This window comes from Lepus europaeus, chromosome 7 (genome assembly GCF_033115175.1).
Source record: "Lepus europaeus isolate LE1 chromosome 7, mLepTim1.pri, whole genome shotgun sequence".
NCBI lineage: Eukaryota > Metazoa > Chordata > Mammalia > Lagomorpha > Leporidae > Lepus > Lepus europaeus.
In genome coordinates this window covers 4433114-4448229 of record NC_084833.1, presented here as the reverse complement: position 1 = coordinate 4448229, position 15116 = coordinate 4433114, and the positions used below count along the sequence as shown (strand labels likewise).

At 66.8% G+C, this 15116-nt stretch overlaps 1 protein-coding gene across 3 annotated transcripts; it reads right to left on the bottom strand.

The window, feature by feature from the left end:
* Nucleotides 1-778: 778 nt before the first annotated feature.
* Nucleotides 779-5590, bottom strand: CABP2 (calcium binding protein 2). Of its 3 annotated transcripts, XM_062197727.1 has the most exons (7): nucleotides 4750-4806; nucleotides 4131-4289; nucleotides 3631-3661; nucleotides 2809-2943; nucleotides 2268-2377; nucleotides 2032-2179; nucleotides 779-804 (listed from the first exon to the last, which is right to left on the bottom strand). In XM_062197727.1, the coding sequence occupies exons 1-7, from the start codon at nucleotides 4804-4806 to the stop codon at nucleotides 779-781; spliced, it is 666 nt and encodes a 221-aa protein (XP_062053711.1). The 3 variants fall into 3 exon arrangements, with proteins under 3 accessions (XP_062053711.1, XP_062053712.1, XP_062053713.1); XM_062197728.1 differs by lacking the exons at nucleotides 4131-4289; nucleotides 4750-4806 and adding an exon at nucleotides 5426-5590; XM_062197729.1 differs by lacking the exon at nucleotides 4131-4289.
* Nucleotides 5591-15116: the final 9526 nt, after the last annotated feature.

Here is a 15116-nt window from a genome sequence, read left to right as displayed (position 1 = left end):
GGCCCAGTGATTTAAGCCATCCTCCACTGCTTTCCCAGGTGCATTAGCAGAGAGCTGGATCGGAAGTGGAGCAGCTGGGCTTGAACCGGAACGCATATGGGATGCCGGCACCGCAGACGGTGACTTTACCTTCTACGCCACAGCCAGCACCCAAAATCTTAAAAAAAAAAAAAAGACAAAGGGGGCGGGCAGGACCAGCAGACACCTGATTCCAAGCAGACGCAACCCCCTTGGCTGACCTCGGCTGGCCCACCGAGGGTCTCCGCTCCCCGTGCTGAGGGGTCTCCGGAAAGGGCCAGCCCCCGAGCCCCCGTCAACTCAGCCGTGCCCTCCAAGGGCGCCGAGCACCCAAAGCAAGCTCGGGAGAAGGCCTCCCAGCCAGGGGCTTCCTCCAGCCGCCACTGCATTGCCCACGCGGCAGGCCCCACACCCCGGAGCCCTGGGAGACGCTGGTCTGCGGGTGGAGCTGCACTCAGGATCCAGCGAGGAAGAAGAGGTGGTCCCCGCCGGACCGGGGCTCACAGCCGAGGGCACTGGTGGCCCACGACGGCAGCCCCAGGCCTTGGCTTTTAGGGACCTCGAGGGTAGGCGAGTGAGAGGCGAAGGCCACCTTCCCAGACCTGAAGATAACTTTTATTGCCCCAGAAACAGAGCTGCACCGCGGAGGGGCCGAGACGGCCGGCAGGGGGCGCTGCGCCCGGTGTGGGGAGGGGTCGGCTGGGGACGGCGGCCTTCTCGGATCCCACCCTGCTGTGCCGCCTCCAGCTTCGGCACCCGCTCAGCGAGACATCATCCGCACAAACTCTGCCAGGGCAAAGCCAGGGTCTTAGGTCTGCTCCACTAGGGGTACGGGGGCATCCTGCAGCCTTGGGGTGGGCAGGACTTGGGCTGAGGGAGGGTCACTGTGCCTGGCAGGGCCAGGAGAAGGGGGCTTTGTCTTACGGAGAACCGCAGTCATGATAACCTTGCCACGGAGCCTGTTTTCTTCTCTGCCTGGGCTGCTGGGACGCTCCCCTGCAATCTAGGGCTTACGTAGGGAACACGTCCCTGGGTGCTGATTTCCTCGGCTTCCTGGCCTCATCTGATCCTTGCTTTCCCCTATGGGCCGGCACCATCCAGGAAGACTCGGTCCGGTTCTGGATCAGCCGCCCAGGCTCAAACCTGACCCCTTTAGCTAAGACCTAAGCTTTCCTGAGAAAAGCCCTTCTTTGTCTACCGACAGGGTGGACACAGTCCCTTCTTGGTGGTCATTAACAGGGAAAGCCCACGGCACCCGGAGCCCGGCGCCCAGGGCCCCCCATGGCCTCCTCGGCCCCCCTGGCAGGCACCTTCCCGGCGCCCAGGGCCCCCCACGGCCTCCTCGGCCCCCCTGGCGGGCACCTTCCCGGCGCCCAGGGCCCCCCCATGGCCTCCCCAGCCCCCCTGGCAGGCACCTTCCTGCACCCAGGGCCCCCCCCAAGGCCTCCCCGGCAGGCACCTTCCCGGCACCCAGGGCCCCCCATGGCCTCCTCGGCCCCCCTGGCAGGCACCTTCCTGCACCCAGGGCCCCCCAAGGCCTCCCTGGCAGGCACCTTCCCGGCGCCCAGGGCCCCCCCATGGCCTCCCCAGCCCCCCTGGCAGGCACCTTCCTGCACCCAGGGCCCCCCCCAAGGCCTCCCCGGCAGGCACCTTCCCGGCACCCAGGGCCCCCCATGGCCTCCTCGGCCCCCCTGGCAGGCACCTTCCTGCACCCAGGGCCCCCCAAGGCCTCCCTGGCAGGCACCTTCCCGGCGCCCAGGGCCCCCCACGGCCTCCCCGACAGGCACCTTCCCGGCGCCCAGGGCCCCCCACGGCCTCCCCGACAGGCACCTTCCCGGCGCCCAGGGCCCCCCACGGCCTCCTCGGCCCCCCTGGCGGGCACCTTCCCGGCGCCCAGGGCCCCCCCACGGCCTCCCCGACAGGCACCTTCCCGGCGCCCAGGGCCCCCCTACGGCCTCCCCGACAGGCACCTTCCCGGCGCCCAGGGCCCCCCATGGCCTCCCCGACAGGCACCTTCAAAGTCCACCAGGCCGTCGCCGTTGAGGTCCACGTCTCGCAGGATCTCGTCCACCTCCCGCTGGCTGACCCGCTCGCCCAGCAGGGCCTTGAGGGCTGCCCGGAGCTCGCCTATGCTGATGCAGCCATCCCGGTTGGTGTCGAACTGTGGTGGCAGGGGTCGTGCCGTGGGGTCACCGGCTGAGTCACACAGGGCAGCCCCGCCCCTGCCCCCCATCCCCGCCCGGCCGCACCTCCCGGAAGGCGTCTCGGAGCTCCCTGACCCCGATCATGTCCGCCGTCTCCGCCAGCAGCTTGGGGCCCATCAACTCCACGAAATCTTCAAAGTCCACCTTCCCGCCACCTGGGGCCACGTCCATCAGAGACCACTGCCCGGCAGCCCCTGGCCCCGCACCTGGCCCTTCCCTCCCAGTGTGCCCACCGGCTGGGCCAGGCGCAGTGCCTGGTGGGAATCGGAGTCACCCAGGGGCGAGAGGGGAACAGCACCATTCAGACTTCCTGGGGCTTCCCCTAGGAAGTTCCCCCATGCGTTTCTGTTGTCTGCAAGGTTGGGCGGCCTTCAGCGAGCCGCCTACCCATTCAGAGACTCAGTTTCCCCATCTGTGAAATGGGATCGTGGTCCTCCCCCCCCCCCCCAAAGGCTGGTGAGATTCTGGGAGGCAGATGTCCTGCCGTGAGGGTGACCGAGGGCCCGCGGGGGCCCTGGGGGCGAGCTGGGCGGGCACCTCTGCGCCTGGGCGGCCCCGGGGGTGGGCACGGGCCCAAGGCACCTACTGATTTGCTGCGAGATCTCAATGAGCTCCATCTCCGTGGGCATGTAGCCCAGCGTCCGCATGCAGGCACCCAGCTCCCGGTAGCCGATGTAGCCGTCCCGGTCTCGGTCGAACTCCTGGAAGGCGACCTGCAGCTCTGCCAGGCAGGGTGGGGTCAGTCTTTCCCCTAGGCCCCCCGGGATCCTGGCCTGGACCAGCCCACCCTCCTCTCCTTGGCCCCATCATTGCCTCCCCCTACACATCCATGGCTCTCAGGCGTCTCAGGGCCTTGGCACAAGCTGTCCCTTCTCGTTGTCCTCATGGCAAATGTCTAAGGCGCACCTGCCGTGGGCCAGGCTGCGCTCTGGCACCGAGGATTAAGAAAAGGAAGGGGGGGCAGGAGGGCAGGAGGGAGGAAGGCAGAGAAAGCAGATCCCTGACCTCATGGAGCCTGCCTTCTGGAACGTTCCCCTCTGCTTCGCTTCTCTGTCACCTCCCCCGTGACGTGTCCCCTGCAGCCCCTTTGCCCAGGCTGGGAGCGCGCCTGGCAGCATCTACTTGTGATGGACGTCCACCTCCAGGGGGCGTGGCCACCTCTAGTCTAGTCCTGAGCCTGGCACCCAGGAAGTGCCCGTGGGGGAACAGATATGACCTGCCTGCCTGTGAACGCGACCAAGGCAGCGACAGCTGGCGGGGGGCGGGGGTGTCCTGTCAGCCCCCACTTGCTGCTTCTGGCAGCCCTCTCGCCCCTGGCTGTGCCCGGGGACTGCCGAGGCCCCCGCCCTGTGCCCCCCGCCCCATGCCCCCCGCTCCGGGGCGTCTGCTTTCCTCGCCAGCTCTGTACCTTCAATCTCCTCGGGCCGCAGCTCCCGGTCCTGAGGGGCACACGCAGAACGGTTAGGGCCTCCCTGGAGCCCTCCCCCTCATCCCTGGGGGTGCCCCTCCCCCACCCTGGACACCCAAAGCCTGCGTCTGTCTGACACTGCTCGCCCCTTCGCTGCCACCGGCCAGGTCTCCTGCGGCCTCGCCGGCCCCCGCACCCCTCTTCCTGACCACAGGGAGCTCCCTTTGGGGCTGAGACAGAACCAAAGCCTCGGCCCCTCTCCTGGGGGCCCTGCCCCCTCCCTCCTCTCCCCTCCCTGGCCATCTTGGAGGCCCGCCCCTGCCGCTGACCCCTGGCCTCTCTTTCCTGGCTGCCTCCCTGGGGCTGTCTGGGTTTGAGGGCCCCTGGCTGCCCCCACCCCGGGTCCGGTGCCTTTGATCGCGCGTCCCTGCTCCAGCCTCTCCGTGCTGTTCCAGGAGGGGCAGAGCCCAGGGACGAGGGCTGGCGGCGGCCGTACATACGAGCTGCGTGGCGGCGATGCTGGGCCGCAGGAAGATGCAGGCCGGCCCCACCAGGCTGCCGAGCACCGAGTAGCCCGGGACGCCCCCCTGATCCTCGGGACTGGGCCCGGGCCCGGGGTGGGAGCCCCCTGGCGGGGAGCCGGACCACTGCCAGGGGTCCTGCAGTAGAGGGGGCAGTGAGCTGGCGCGGTGGCCACACGGCCCCTCCCCAGCGCCTCTCCACGGCAGCACCTGTCTTTGGAACCCAGCGCCAGGCAGTGGGGAAGGGGCCCAGGATGCTTGGGGTCCTCACCCACCAGCGGTCAGAGCAGAGGCCTCTCCCTTAAGGGTTCCGTTGGGCAAACCAAGGCCCAGAGGAGCGGGCAGACTCGGCCAAGGTCCCTGAGGCCACGGCTGGCTGTCAGAGTGAGGCCCACTGTGGGGTCAGGGGGCTGGGGTCCCCACAAGCCCGGCGGGGGAGACCCAGGGATCTGTATGAGCCAAGACCAGGACAGGGCAGAGTTGGGGACATGGGGAGGGGGAATCTCCAACCCCATCATCCCACAGCCACACCCCTGCTCCGACCCCTGGCCGGCACTCTGGCCGGAGCCTCTCGGGCCCAGCCTGCCGCCCCGCCTACCTTAGGTCCCCGGCGCCGGGGCCGCTTGGCACAGTTCCCCATGGGCTCCTGAACCATGCCAGGCCTGGAGCCCAGGGCGCGGAGGCGGTGGCTGCCGCCAGCCCCCAGCCGCTCCCAGCAAGAGCCGGGGAGCACTGCTGGGGATTTTCCTAGGGTTTTGTGGGCAAGATCGGGGGCGGGTGGGCAGGCGGGGGGCCCTGGGCCCCGGGGGCCCGGGTCCTAATCCGGGATTATCTCTGAGCATCACTGCCGTGAGGGGGGCCACTTGGGGCCCCCTGGAAGGCACAGCCTCCCCACGCCTCCTCCTGGGGGTCGTCCGGGCTCCACACGCCCCTCATGGCTGCCCCTAATCCTTCCCAGTCTTCAGAAGCCGGCGCCGGGTGCCGGGCACCTCTCCCTGGAACAGCCGGCCTTGGAGAGGGGAGGTACCCCGGCCCTGCCTGAGGGAGCCCTGCACCTCCCTGCGGGACCCTGGCTCAGCCTGGCTCAGCGGGTTCCCGGGCACCCCCTGCCTGCTCCAGCCCGTGCCCTGGGAGCTGAAGGGGGGCGCAGCTGCCGGTCCCCTGTCCACAGGGTGTCCCGAGTCCTCTCCCTGGACTGCGGCGGCCCCCAGCAGGGTCCCTGCCACCCCTCTTGTCCCCACAGCCCGGGACAGTCTCTTCCCCGCCCCCTTTACCTGCCCGTAGGCCGCCTGCACTTGGGCCTCGAGCTCCCGGAGGAGCGCCCGGCGCCTGCTGGCTGCGGGGCTGGCCGGGGCCTGGCTGGGCCCTGAAGTACCCTCCGAAGGGCTGGTCTCACCGGAGGGGAGGCTGCCCTCGGCCGGGCCCTGGGGTAGGGCCATGGGGACCGGCCCCCCGCTGCGCTCTCCCAGTCCTGTAGGAAGACAGCTTTGTGGGCAGCCGCAGGTGTGGTCTCCAGGGTCCCCGCTGCTCTTCTCTGGGTCCCTCCCCCCATGGCCCTGGCAAAGCCCCTCTCCCGAAGTCCTCTCTTCCCCATGCTGCCGCCCTCCAGCCCACACATGGGCCACACCGAGCCCCCTGGGCTCCACTGACCGTTCCTGCACACCCAGACTCCTGGCCGCCACCCCAGCATCTGCTCTCCCGCTCCCCGGCTCCTGCACCCCCACCTCCCACCCCCACCCCCACTCCCTCCACCCCAGGTGTCTCAGAGTCGGCTTCACCTGCTCCCCTCACTCCAGCCGCCTCTGATCTCCACCTCTGCCCAGTGGTGTCTCTGATCTGCTCACACCCTGTGTCTCCCTGGGGCTCCCTCACCCTCCTGTTGCAGCCTCCACCCCTCCCAGGATAGCGCCAGGGTTCTAGAATGGCAGCCCCACGTTGCCTCTGTGCCCCGCCCCCACCTCCAGCCGGGTCCTGCTGACCCACGACCTCTCCCTTCTCAGGAGAAAAGGTGGAGGTGGGCCCGCCAGCCCCCCGCAGCCTCCTACGCCCCGAGCTGTGCCCCTGGCTGCTCACCACCCAGCTGCGGCTCCTCGGCTCCCAGAACGAGGCCAGTTGTCCTGCCCCTGTCCAGCCAGGCCCCTCATGATTTATTCACCTGCCCCCCACGCTGGCCTTTGTCCGAGGGAACCAGATCCCGCCAGACACCTGCCACCTGAGCTGGTAGCTCTGCCTCTCGGCCACGCACGGCCTCCACTCAAGTATTCCCTCAACCAACATCTGAGGCTGCTGGGAGCCGGCCTGAGGGGCAGACCCCCACCTGCCCTGGGTATGCTTCTGTTGGGTGCATCTAACTTGGACAAGGGCCACCGGACAGCTCCCTGTGCTGGTGACGCCGATCTTCGTGGAGGCGGCAGGCCCCAGGTTTCACCTGTGCCCTGGTTCAGCCGTGAACTTGGAGTATGCCGAGACCTAACATGCAGGGCCTGTTGGGTGAGGGCCCCGGGGAGGGAAGTGGGCAGGGGTCAGCAGCCTCTGGAGAGGGTGAAGTGGACCAGAGGTGGGAGCCGAGTCTCCAGCACACGTTTGCTCCGTGCCTTCCTGGGTGCCGGGAACCGGCCCGGGACTTCCCACCTGGTGCGGGGATGCCCCTGCAGCAGGGTGGGTGGCGCGAGGTGGGGAGTGCAGGCCAGGCCCCTCCAGGCTGCCGAGAGGCCTCGTAAGGCCGAGGAAGCACCCGAGAGGGAGAGCCAGGGAAGGGGGCGGCCACAGAGTCTGCACCGCGCCCAAGGCACATATGACACCTGAGATAGTCCAGGACCGACAGGGCAGCGGCTGCCGGCCACGGCCAGGTGGTCAAGGAGAGGCAGTGGTGATGGCGCGAGTCCTTGGCTTCTGGTCTTGCAAGGGGAGACCTGGGTTGCATCCCTGGCTCCCAGCTTCAGCCTGGCCCAGTCCCAGCTGTTGCGGGCATCTGGGGGATGAACTGGCAGAGGGGAGCTCTCTCTTTGTCTGTCTCCCTGCTTGCCAAACTAAAAAAAAAGTGAAAAACAGAATTAAAAGGTGCAAGAACATTTATTTAACTCCACGCACTGTTCTGCCATGGCATGCGCTTCCGTGAACTTTTTGGAGACCCTCGTGTGAGGACCTCTGTCTGTCCCCCGTCTGAACGGTGACTGTTCCCATGGCAAAGCTTCTGCCGCTCTGTGCTCTCTGCAGGGCCTGGGACCTGGTAAGCCCGGGGTTTCACAGCCCTGGGGCCACTCTGCCTGGAGCTGGGCGGCTGCTCTGGGCTCCAGATGCCAGGGAACCGAAGCCCACAGCGGCGTCCACACCGGTGTTCACGGAGCATCGCAGCAGCCGCAAAGCAAAGCAGCCAGCGAATACGCAGAGGCTGTCTGTGTGCCAGGCCGTATCACCCGGCACGGCAGGAGGCGAGGCAGCGACACCCGCCGTGGCGTGAGGTGTCCCGGCACGAAGGGACACGGCTGTAGGAGCCGCGTCGGGATAGGGACATCCACGGGGACAGCAGGTGCGTTGCTGGTTGCCAGGGGCCCGGGGCAGGGCGAGGGGCTGTGGATGGGTGCGGGGTTTCCCTTTGGCTGTGACGGAGATGTTCTGGTGTTAGATGGTGGTGATGATGGCACGACATGGAAGGTACGGAAAAACCCCGAATGTGCGCTTTACAAGGGAGCATTTTCTGCGTCAGTAAAGCTGTTTATGAATCGCTAAGTCCCAGCCACGATGGTGCCGGTGTCTACAGACCGTGGTAGGAGACGCACAGAGGGAGGTGCCTGACCTGTGGGCCTGGGACCACGAGGAGGCCCCCGCTGGCCCCCGAGGACTGGGGGTGAAAGCAGCTGACCCACAGCCGCAGAGCCCAGCCGCCCAGAGGGACATGGCAGGGGGTCCCCCACTCTCCCAGGTCTGTGATGCCTCTGCATGGGGGAAGGCGTGCACGCTCCAGGCCACAGCAGGCGCATGAACCTCTCTGAGCCTTGTTGGCCCTGGCTGTAAAATGGGACCAAGGCTCCCCTCTCCCCCTGCCCCCGCCCCGGGCTGCATGAAAGCTCTCGGTAAGCTGCTCCGTGCTGGGCAGATGTTCATCCAGCTGTGAGCCTGGGATGAGAGCCCAGCTCTGGCGCCCCTCCTGCCCCCTCCCGCCCCAGGCAGCTGGGGCTCGCAAGGGGAGCAGGGCTGGGCAGTGCTCCCCACCCCGAGACCCGGCTGCAGGTGCCACTTCTGACCAGGCCACGCCCCCCGGGGGTCCTGCCCTCGGTGCTTTGGGAAGGACATCTTCCTTTTCCTGGGGGCTGGGACAGGACCCCCCACTGCTGGGCTGGGACAGGACCCCCCACTGCTAGGGCTGGGACAGGACCCCCACTGCTGGGGCTGGGACAGGACCCTCATTGCTAGGGCTGGGACAGGACCCCCCACTGCTGGGCTGGGACAGAACCCCCACTGCTGGGCTGGGACAGGACCCTCATTGCTAGGGCTGGGACAGGACCCCCACTGCTGGGGCTGGGACAGGACCCCCCACTGCTGGGCTGGGACAGGACCCCCCACTGCTGGGGCTGGGACAGGACCCCCACTGCTGGGCTGGGACAGGACCCTCACTGCTAGGGCTGGGACAGGACCCCCCACTGCTGGGGCTGGGACAGGACCCCCACTGCTGGGCTGGGACAGGACCCCCACTGCTGGGCTGGGATAGGACCCCCCACTGCTGGGCTGGGACAGGACCCCCACTGCTGGGGCTGGGACAGGACCCCCACTGCTGGGGCTGGGACAGGACCCCCACTGCTGGGGCTGGGACAGGACCCCCACTGCTAGGGATGGGACAGGGCCCTCACCTCTGGGGCTGGGACAGGACCCTCACTGCTAGGGATGGGACAGGGCCCTCACCTCTGGGGCTGGGACAGGACCCCCCACTCCTGGAGCTGGGACAGGACCCCTCACTCCTGGGGCTGGGACAGGACCCCCCACTCCTGGGGCTGGGACACGACCGCTCACTGTGTGCGCTGAGAACAGTCCCGAGGCCCGGCTGCCCCTGGTCCTCGCGTCTCCCTGGCCGCCCGTGTCCCCAGCCCCACCTCCTGTGTGAGGGGTGTACAGCACGCAGATTCAATCCAGAGGGGTGTGGAGGCAACCTGGAGGCGACCTTTTGAACCCTGAAGATGCGGGGGCTCCTGGCTGGGGTGGAGCTTATCAGAAGACAAGAGAAAAACCCTGCCAAAGAAGGCAGCTTGGCCAGCGGCTGAGCCCCCACTCACCAGGCGTCCGCCGCCATGAGCTCTGGCTCCCGCGGGAATCTGGCCAGGTGGGAGGGGTGGGGTTGGAAAGGGGCGTGGGTGGACCGCTGAGAGTCCAGCAAGGAAGAGGCGGGAGACAGCTTTCCCTCTGTTGCCTCGTGGCCTTGTGTAACACACAGGAGTACAAAGCCCCCGGCAGTCTTCGGGAGCCCTGAGGGGGAGCCTGCTGCCATGACTATCACCCAAAGAGCATGTGTAAGTGGGCGCAGTCCTTTAAAAAAAAACAAAAAACTAAAGTTACTTTCATTCGGGCACCATGCATTATTGACCACCTACTGCGTGCTGGCACAAAGAGCAAGGCCCGCCCTGGCAGGTGCATCTGGCCCTGCCCCCGCCACACCCAGTGGGACAGCTGGGCGGCACCCGCACATTCCCGGGGCCGGGCGGGTCGCAAATCGAAATCCACCCTGGCCGCCCACCCGTGAGCGGGTGAGGCCGGGTGCGGTCCACGCCGAGCGCCTGCTGCTCCGGGCCCCACAGCCCGGCGGGGTCCTCCTTGCTCGCCCCATGGGTTCCAGAACCCCCACCCCCTTCCACTGGCTCTGCTGGTGCTGCCTTGCACCACTGTCCACTCCCCCATCCGCAGTGGGAAGACAAAGGGCGCCAGGTCGGGACAGCTCCCAAAGGGTGAGGCCTGGGGTGGGACCCTCGGGGGCAGGGCCCTAGGGGAGGGGCTTGGAGCCCCCCCACTCCGGAGCCTGCAAGCGGCCGGTGCCCTGTACCCTCCGAGGGCCTTGTGGCACTGGGGTCTGGCCTGGGACCGCCTCTCTGCACTGCTGGTGCCATGGCCTCCGCTCTGTCTCCACACTTGCACTTCCTCCCCAGGAGGCTCCTAAGTCAGGGTTTGTGTCCTGTCCCCTTCCGGGCTGCAGTGACGCTGGGCCTCTGTCGCGTCCCCCAGGCTGAGCCATCGGGGCCAGAGCTGGAAGAGGGAGGTGGTGACCAAGGGATCCTGGCAGCAGGGGTCTCTCAAGGCCTCCTGTGTGAAGGAGGGCTCCCAGCGCAGGACTGGGCAGTTCCCCAGCTTCCAGGCCACAGGCCTCACCCTGTTCCAGTCCAGTGCCAGCCCCGGGCTGCTCCCCGGTGATGCCTGCCACCCTGGACAGCCCAGCCCAGAAAGCTGCTGACAGCTGCCCTGGGACCAGAGCCGCAGGGGCTGCCCTCCTGTGCCACGGCTCGGAGGAGGCTGCCAGGCCCCTGTGTGTGCCGGTGCAGGCCAGCGCCCATTAGGGAGGGCCGGGGCTTCCGTGCAGACATCCCTGCCCGCTGCTTCCCACTCTGGCCACACCTGAACGTGGCAAAGCCACGCTCGTGGCAAGCAGGCCTGTGGCTGGATCCCAGAGGCACCGATTAGGGACGTGGCGTCTCCTCCTCTGCCAGCATGCCCTGGGCTCTCTCTGAGCCCCAAGATTCCGGGAGCCAGGGAAGGGGGCAGAGGCACTGTGGGATCTGCCCAGGTGAAAGGTGGGGGAGGGGCCGGGGACCTCCACAACGGCGGGAGCAGGGGCTGCAGGCCGGTGCTGTGCCCCCCTACCTACCATCACTTCCGTTTGCAGGAGGATGGTAAGACCAATGAGACCCTCCCGGCCTAGGGCCAGCGAGGCCTTCTTCACGGGTGACCAGGTGAGCGCTGGGTCCAGCCCCTCCAAGTGCTTGTAGGTCCATTTCTCAGAAGGGCAAACCGAGGCCTTGAGTGGGGTGGCCCCTAGAGCGGAGGCGGGCCGGGGAGCAGCCGTGCACTGGCTCTGGAAGCCTGTCTCCCTCGGACCCTGCCCTGGAGGTCTCTCCAGCTCTGCTGCTGGCCCCCCACTGCCTGGATGTTTCCCCTGTTTTTGGCCCAAGCTCTGGGCCCTGCAGCCTCCGAGGAGCGCACCACATCTCAGAGGCCTCAGGATGTGAACCTGCTTGGCCTCCCCTTAGGAGCTGCATAGTGCTCCCTGGGGACTTTGGGGGGCCGCGAGGGCGGGGCGCACATCTGGACCCTGCAGCTGCCGGGAGACAGTGAGAGGCCGCGAGGACGTGCCCAGAGCCCCCCCCCAACCCTGCCGCCCCGACAGGACACCTCCATCCCGGAACATTCTCCGCCCCCTGCCCTGTGCCACTCGCCCTTCCCCCAGCCCAGCTCTGCAGACGGCCTCAGAGCCGCCCTCCCAGCCTGGACCCCGCCTGCCCTCCCTTCTGTGGCCCAGGCGCCCGCGTGCACTTTCGCCTCCCCACCGGTCCTCCTGGGCGCCCGGCTTGCTCACCGGTCTCCCTCCTACCACACCCTGCACCTCTGAGGGCTGGGACATGGCCTGGTCCACTTGTTTCTCCCAGGAGAGGTGGCTGACTCACCTGCCAGGAAGCGCCGCCCTGCGCTCCCATGCCAGGGCTGTCCCCCTGCGGTGGGGGTGTCGCCAGGCCCGGGCACGCCACTCGCCCTCCCTCCCCCTCTCTCAGTGCTCGCTCCGATCAGACCTGCCCCAGCCCATAGGCCAGCTGGCCCCACCCGGTGCTGGCCTCATGCCAGGGACCTCTGTGCTGACGCCACTCAACCCCTGTGGACAAAGGCAGAGCTCAGAGACACGGGGAGACGTGTCCAAGGCCACACGGCCCCGGACTGGCGGAGCTGCACTTCAACCCCAGGTCTCAGCGACTCCCAGAATTCTTTACCAGGGGTCCACAGACAGCGCAGGCAGGAGCCAGGGGCCCCTTGTGGGGGTGCAGTGGGCAGGGCCTCTCGTGTCCATGGTGGAGGGGGGACAGGGGAGCCACGGCAGGCTTATGAGCGGGGGAGGTGGCCTGCAAGAACTTTAGGAATCAGCCTGTGAGTGCCCAGGGAAGCCAGGGTCCCACCTAACCCAGCACCTTCCAGGGAGGGGGATAGACAAGTGGGAAGGGCCCCTCCCGCCCAGGGTGCTCAGGGCAAGCCCAGTGGCATGGCGTGGTGTGGCTATCTGAGAGGTCACCGTGGGTGAAGTGTCCGGTGTCCCCACGGAGCAGGTCGGAGCCCGGGAATGGCCCTGGGGCCGGCGTGGCCTCTCACTGTCCCCGCACAGAATGGGATGAAGCCTCCCTCTGTCTCCAGGGCTTCCCCTGGGGAGACTTCGCACGGGGGTGGGGGGAGCAGCTGCGCACTCACAGACCGAGTCTCCTGCCCCAAGCTCAGGGAAATGAATCCCTCCGCATGCTGGGGGGGGGAGGGGTGCATGGAGCTTCGCTCGCCTCCCCTTAACTCGGGGGAGAAGGTCGAAGGGAGACTTGGGGCCCCCCCACCCCTGCCGTGTCTGCCGCTCCGCTCTGGCTGACAGTGGAGGAGCTGGTAACCTCTCAGAGTTCACGTGTGGCTCCTCCATGTCTTCCCACAGATCTCCCCGGGGGGAAGTCAGCGCCGTGGGAGTTGGCCGCCGTTGCTTTTTCCCACTGTTCCCAAAATGGGGCCACTTGGGGGCTGGCGCTGTGGCGTGGCAGGTGAAGCCGCTGCCTGCAGTGCCGGCATCCCATACAGGCACTGGTTCGAGTCTCGGCTGCTCCACTTCTGATCCAGCTCTCTGCTGTGGCCTGGGAAGGCAGTGGAGGATGGCCCAAGTCCTTGGACCCCTGCACCCGCATGGGAGACCCAGAAGAAGCTTCTGGCTCCTGACTTTAGATTGGCCCAGCTCCAGCTTTTGTGGCCATTTGGGGAGTGAACAAGCGGATGGAAGACCTGCCTCTCTCTCTCTCTCTGTAACTCTGATTTTCAAATAAATAAGTATAGCAAATTGCGGCCACTTGGACCCTCACCGGCTACACCGGCTAAGGCGGCAGTGGCACAGGGAGCAGGCCTGCTCACCGGGCGTGGAACAAGTCTCTTCCTCCACCCCCACCACCCCTCAGGATCCTCCTGGGGCTCCCAGGCCCTGACCTCCAGACACAGGGTTCACATGTGACCCAAACCCGGCCAATCACAGAACCTTCACTCTGGCCGCAGGGACTGGGCCATTCTGAGAGCACGTGATCAGAGCTGAGCCGGTCAGAGCCCTCCGTGGCCCATCCCAAACCCGCTCGGCCGAGGCTGTGAGGACGGGGAGGTGGAGCTGACGGTGGTGTCACCGCTGAGGGGGCGGCTCACGCGACAGACAGACTTTAGACCCCTGGCCCTCTCTTGTCACGTGTTTGGGAAAGCCAGGGCCACGTCACCAGGACCCTCAAGCAGCCCCCGGGGAGGGCCCAGGGGTGAGACCCCAGGCTTCATGCTGGGGCCCTGGCTAAGTCGCCCGTGGGAGGGCACCATCTTGGAGCTGGATGCTCCGCTCCCGTCGAGCCCTCCGGCAAGTGCAGCCCCGGCCCCATCTTTTTTATTATCTATAAGATTTATTTTATGAATTTGAAAGGCAGAGCAACTGAGAGAGGGAGGGAGAGGCAGGGAAAGAAAGCCCTCCCATCCGTTGCTTCCTCCCCAGACGGCTGCAAAAGGCGCCTGGAAGTCCGTCCGGGGTCGCCACGGGGGACCGCCCGGTCTCGGGAGCTCCGGAGGCCTGGGCACTTCGTTATGGTCACAAAATCCTTCCTAGTACACTGCGAGCCAAGGGAGCCGAGAATGGGTGGAGCCGTGTTTGTTGTTTGCTGCCAAGCGGACTACTCCAACCTGTGGCTGAGCAGCGACCCTGGCCGGGGCCAGCCCGGCTCCCGTGGGACCTGTCACTGTGCACGCTTGGTCACGCGTGCCTTCGGTTTTCAGAGCAAGAGCCGTCAGGCTGGCCCGCGCCGCGGCTCACTAGGCTAATCCTCCGCCTGCGGCACCGGCACCCCGGGTTCTAGTCCAGTCGGGGCACCGGATTCTGTCCCGGTTGCCCCTCTTCCAGGCCAGCTCTCTGCTATGGCCCGGGAAGGCAGTGGAGGATGGCCCAAGTGCTTGGGCCCTGCACCCCATGGGAGACCAGGAGAAGCACCTGGCTCCTGGCTTCGGATCGGCACAGCGTGCGGCCGCAATGCTCTGGCCGTAGCGGCCATTGGAGGGTGAACCAACGGAAAAGGAAGACCTTTCTCTCTCTCTCTCTCTCTCTGTCCACTCTGCCTGTCAAAAAAAAAAAAAAATTAAAAAAAAAAAAAAAAAAAAAAAGAGCCGTCAGGCTTCAGTGCGCAAGGCTTCTGCCTGCGCTGCTCTCCAGGATCAAGGTGAGCCGCCCGGTCAGGTCCAGTTCAGCTCTGGCTGGGAGGGGCTGTGGAGCCGCACTGCGCAGGGGCTTGGGCACGGGAATGCGCAGGCTGTGTAGTCACTGCAGCCGGCCCCAGAGGTCCTCCGGGCAGAAGGTGAGTGACCACAGGCGGATCAGAGACGCAAGGAACCCAAAATGCAAGGAGGGGCTGGCGTTGGGGTGCAGGGGTTGAGCCGGCATCCCACATGGATGGAGTGCCAGTCGGAGTCCTGGCTGCTCTGCTTCCCATCCAGCTCCCTGCTAGTGCACCTGGGAAAGCAGCAGAGGACGGCCCGAGGGCTTGGGGCCCTGCACCCATGTGGGAGCCCCGGAGAGAGCCCTTGGCTCCCGGCTTGAACTGGCTGAATCCTGGCCGTTGCAGCCATTTGGCAAAGTGAACCAGCAGGTGGAAGATCTCTCTGTCTGTCTGTCTGTCTGTCTGTCTCTGTCTGCCAGTCAATCAATAAATCAATCTTAAAGAAAGGAAGCAGAGAGGCGAGTGG

Bases quoted from the DNA above. Each gene is read 5' to 3' on its own strand.
- CABP2 (XM_062197727.1), bottom strand. From the start codon at position 4,806: ATGGTTCAGGAGCCCATGGGGAACTGTGCCAAGCGGCCCCGGCGCCGG. The intron at 3,662-4,130 runs GTATGTACGGCC...TGTGCCCCTCAG, and splicing joins GCATCGCCGCCACGCAGCTC to GACCGGGAGCTGCGGCCCGA. The intron at 2,378-2,808 runs GTAGGTGCCTTG...ACGTGGCCCCAG, and splicing joins TGAGATCTCGCAGCAAATCA to GTGGCGGGAAGGTGGACTTT.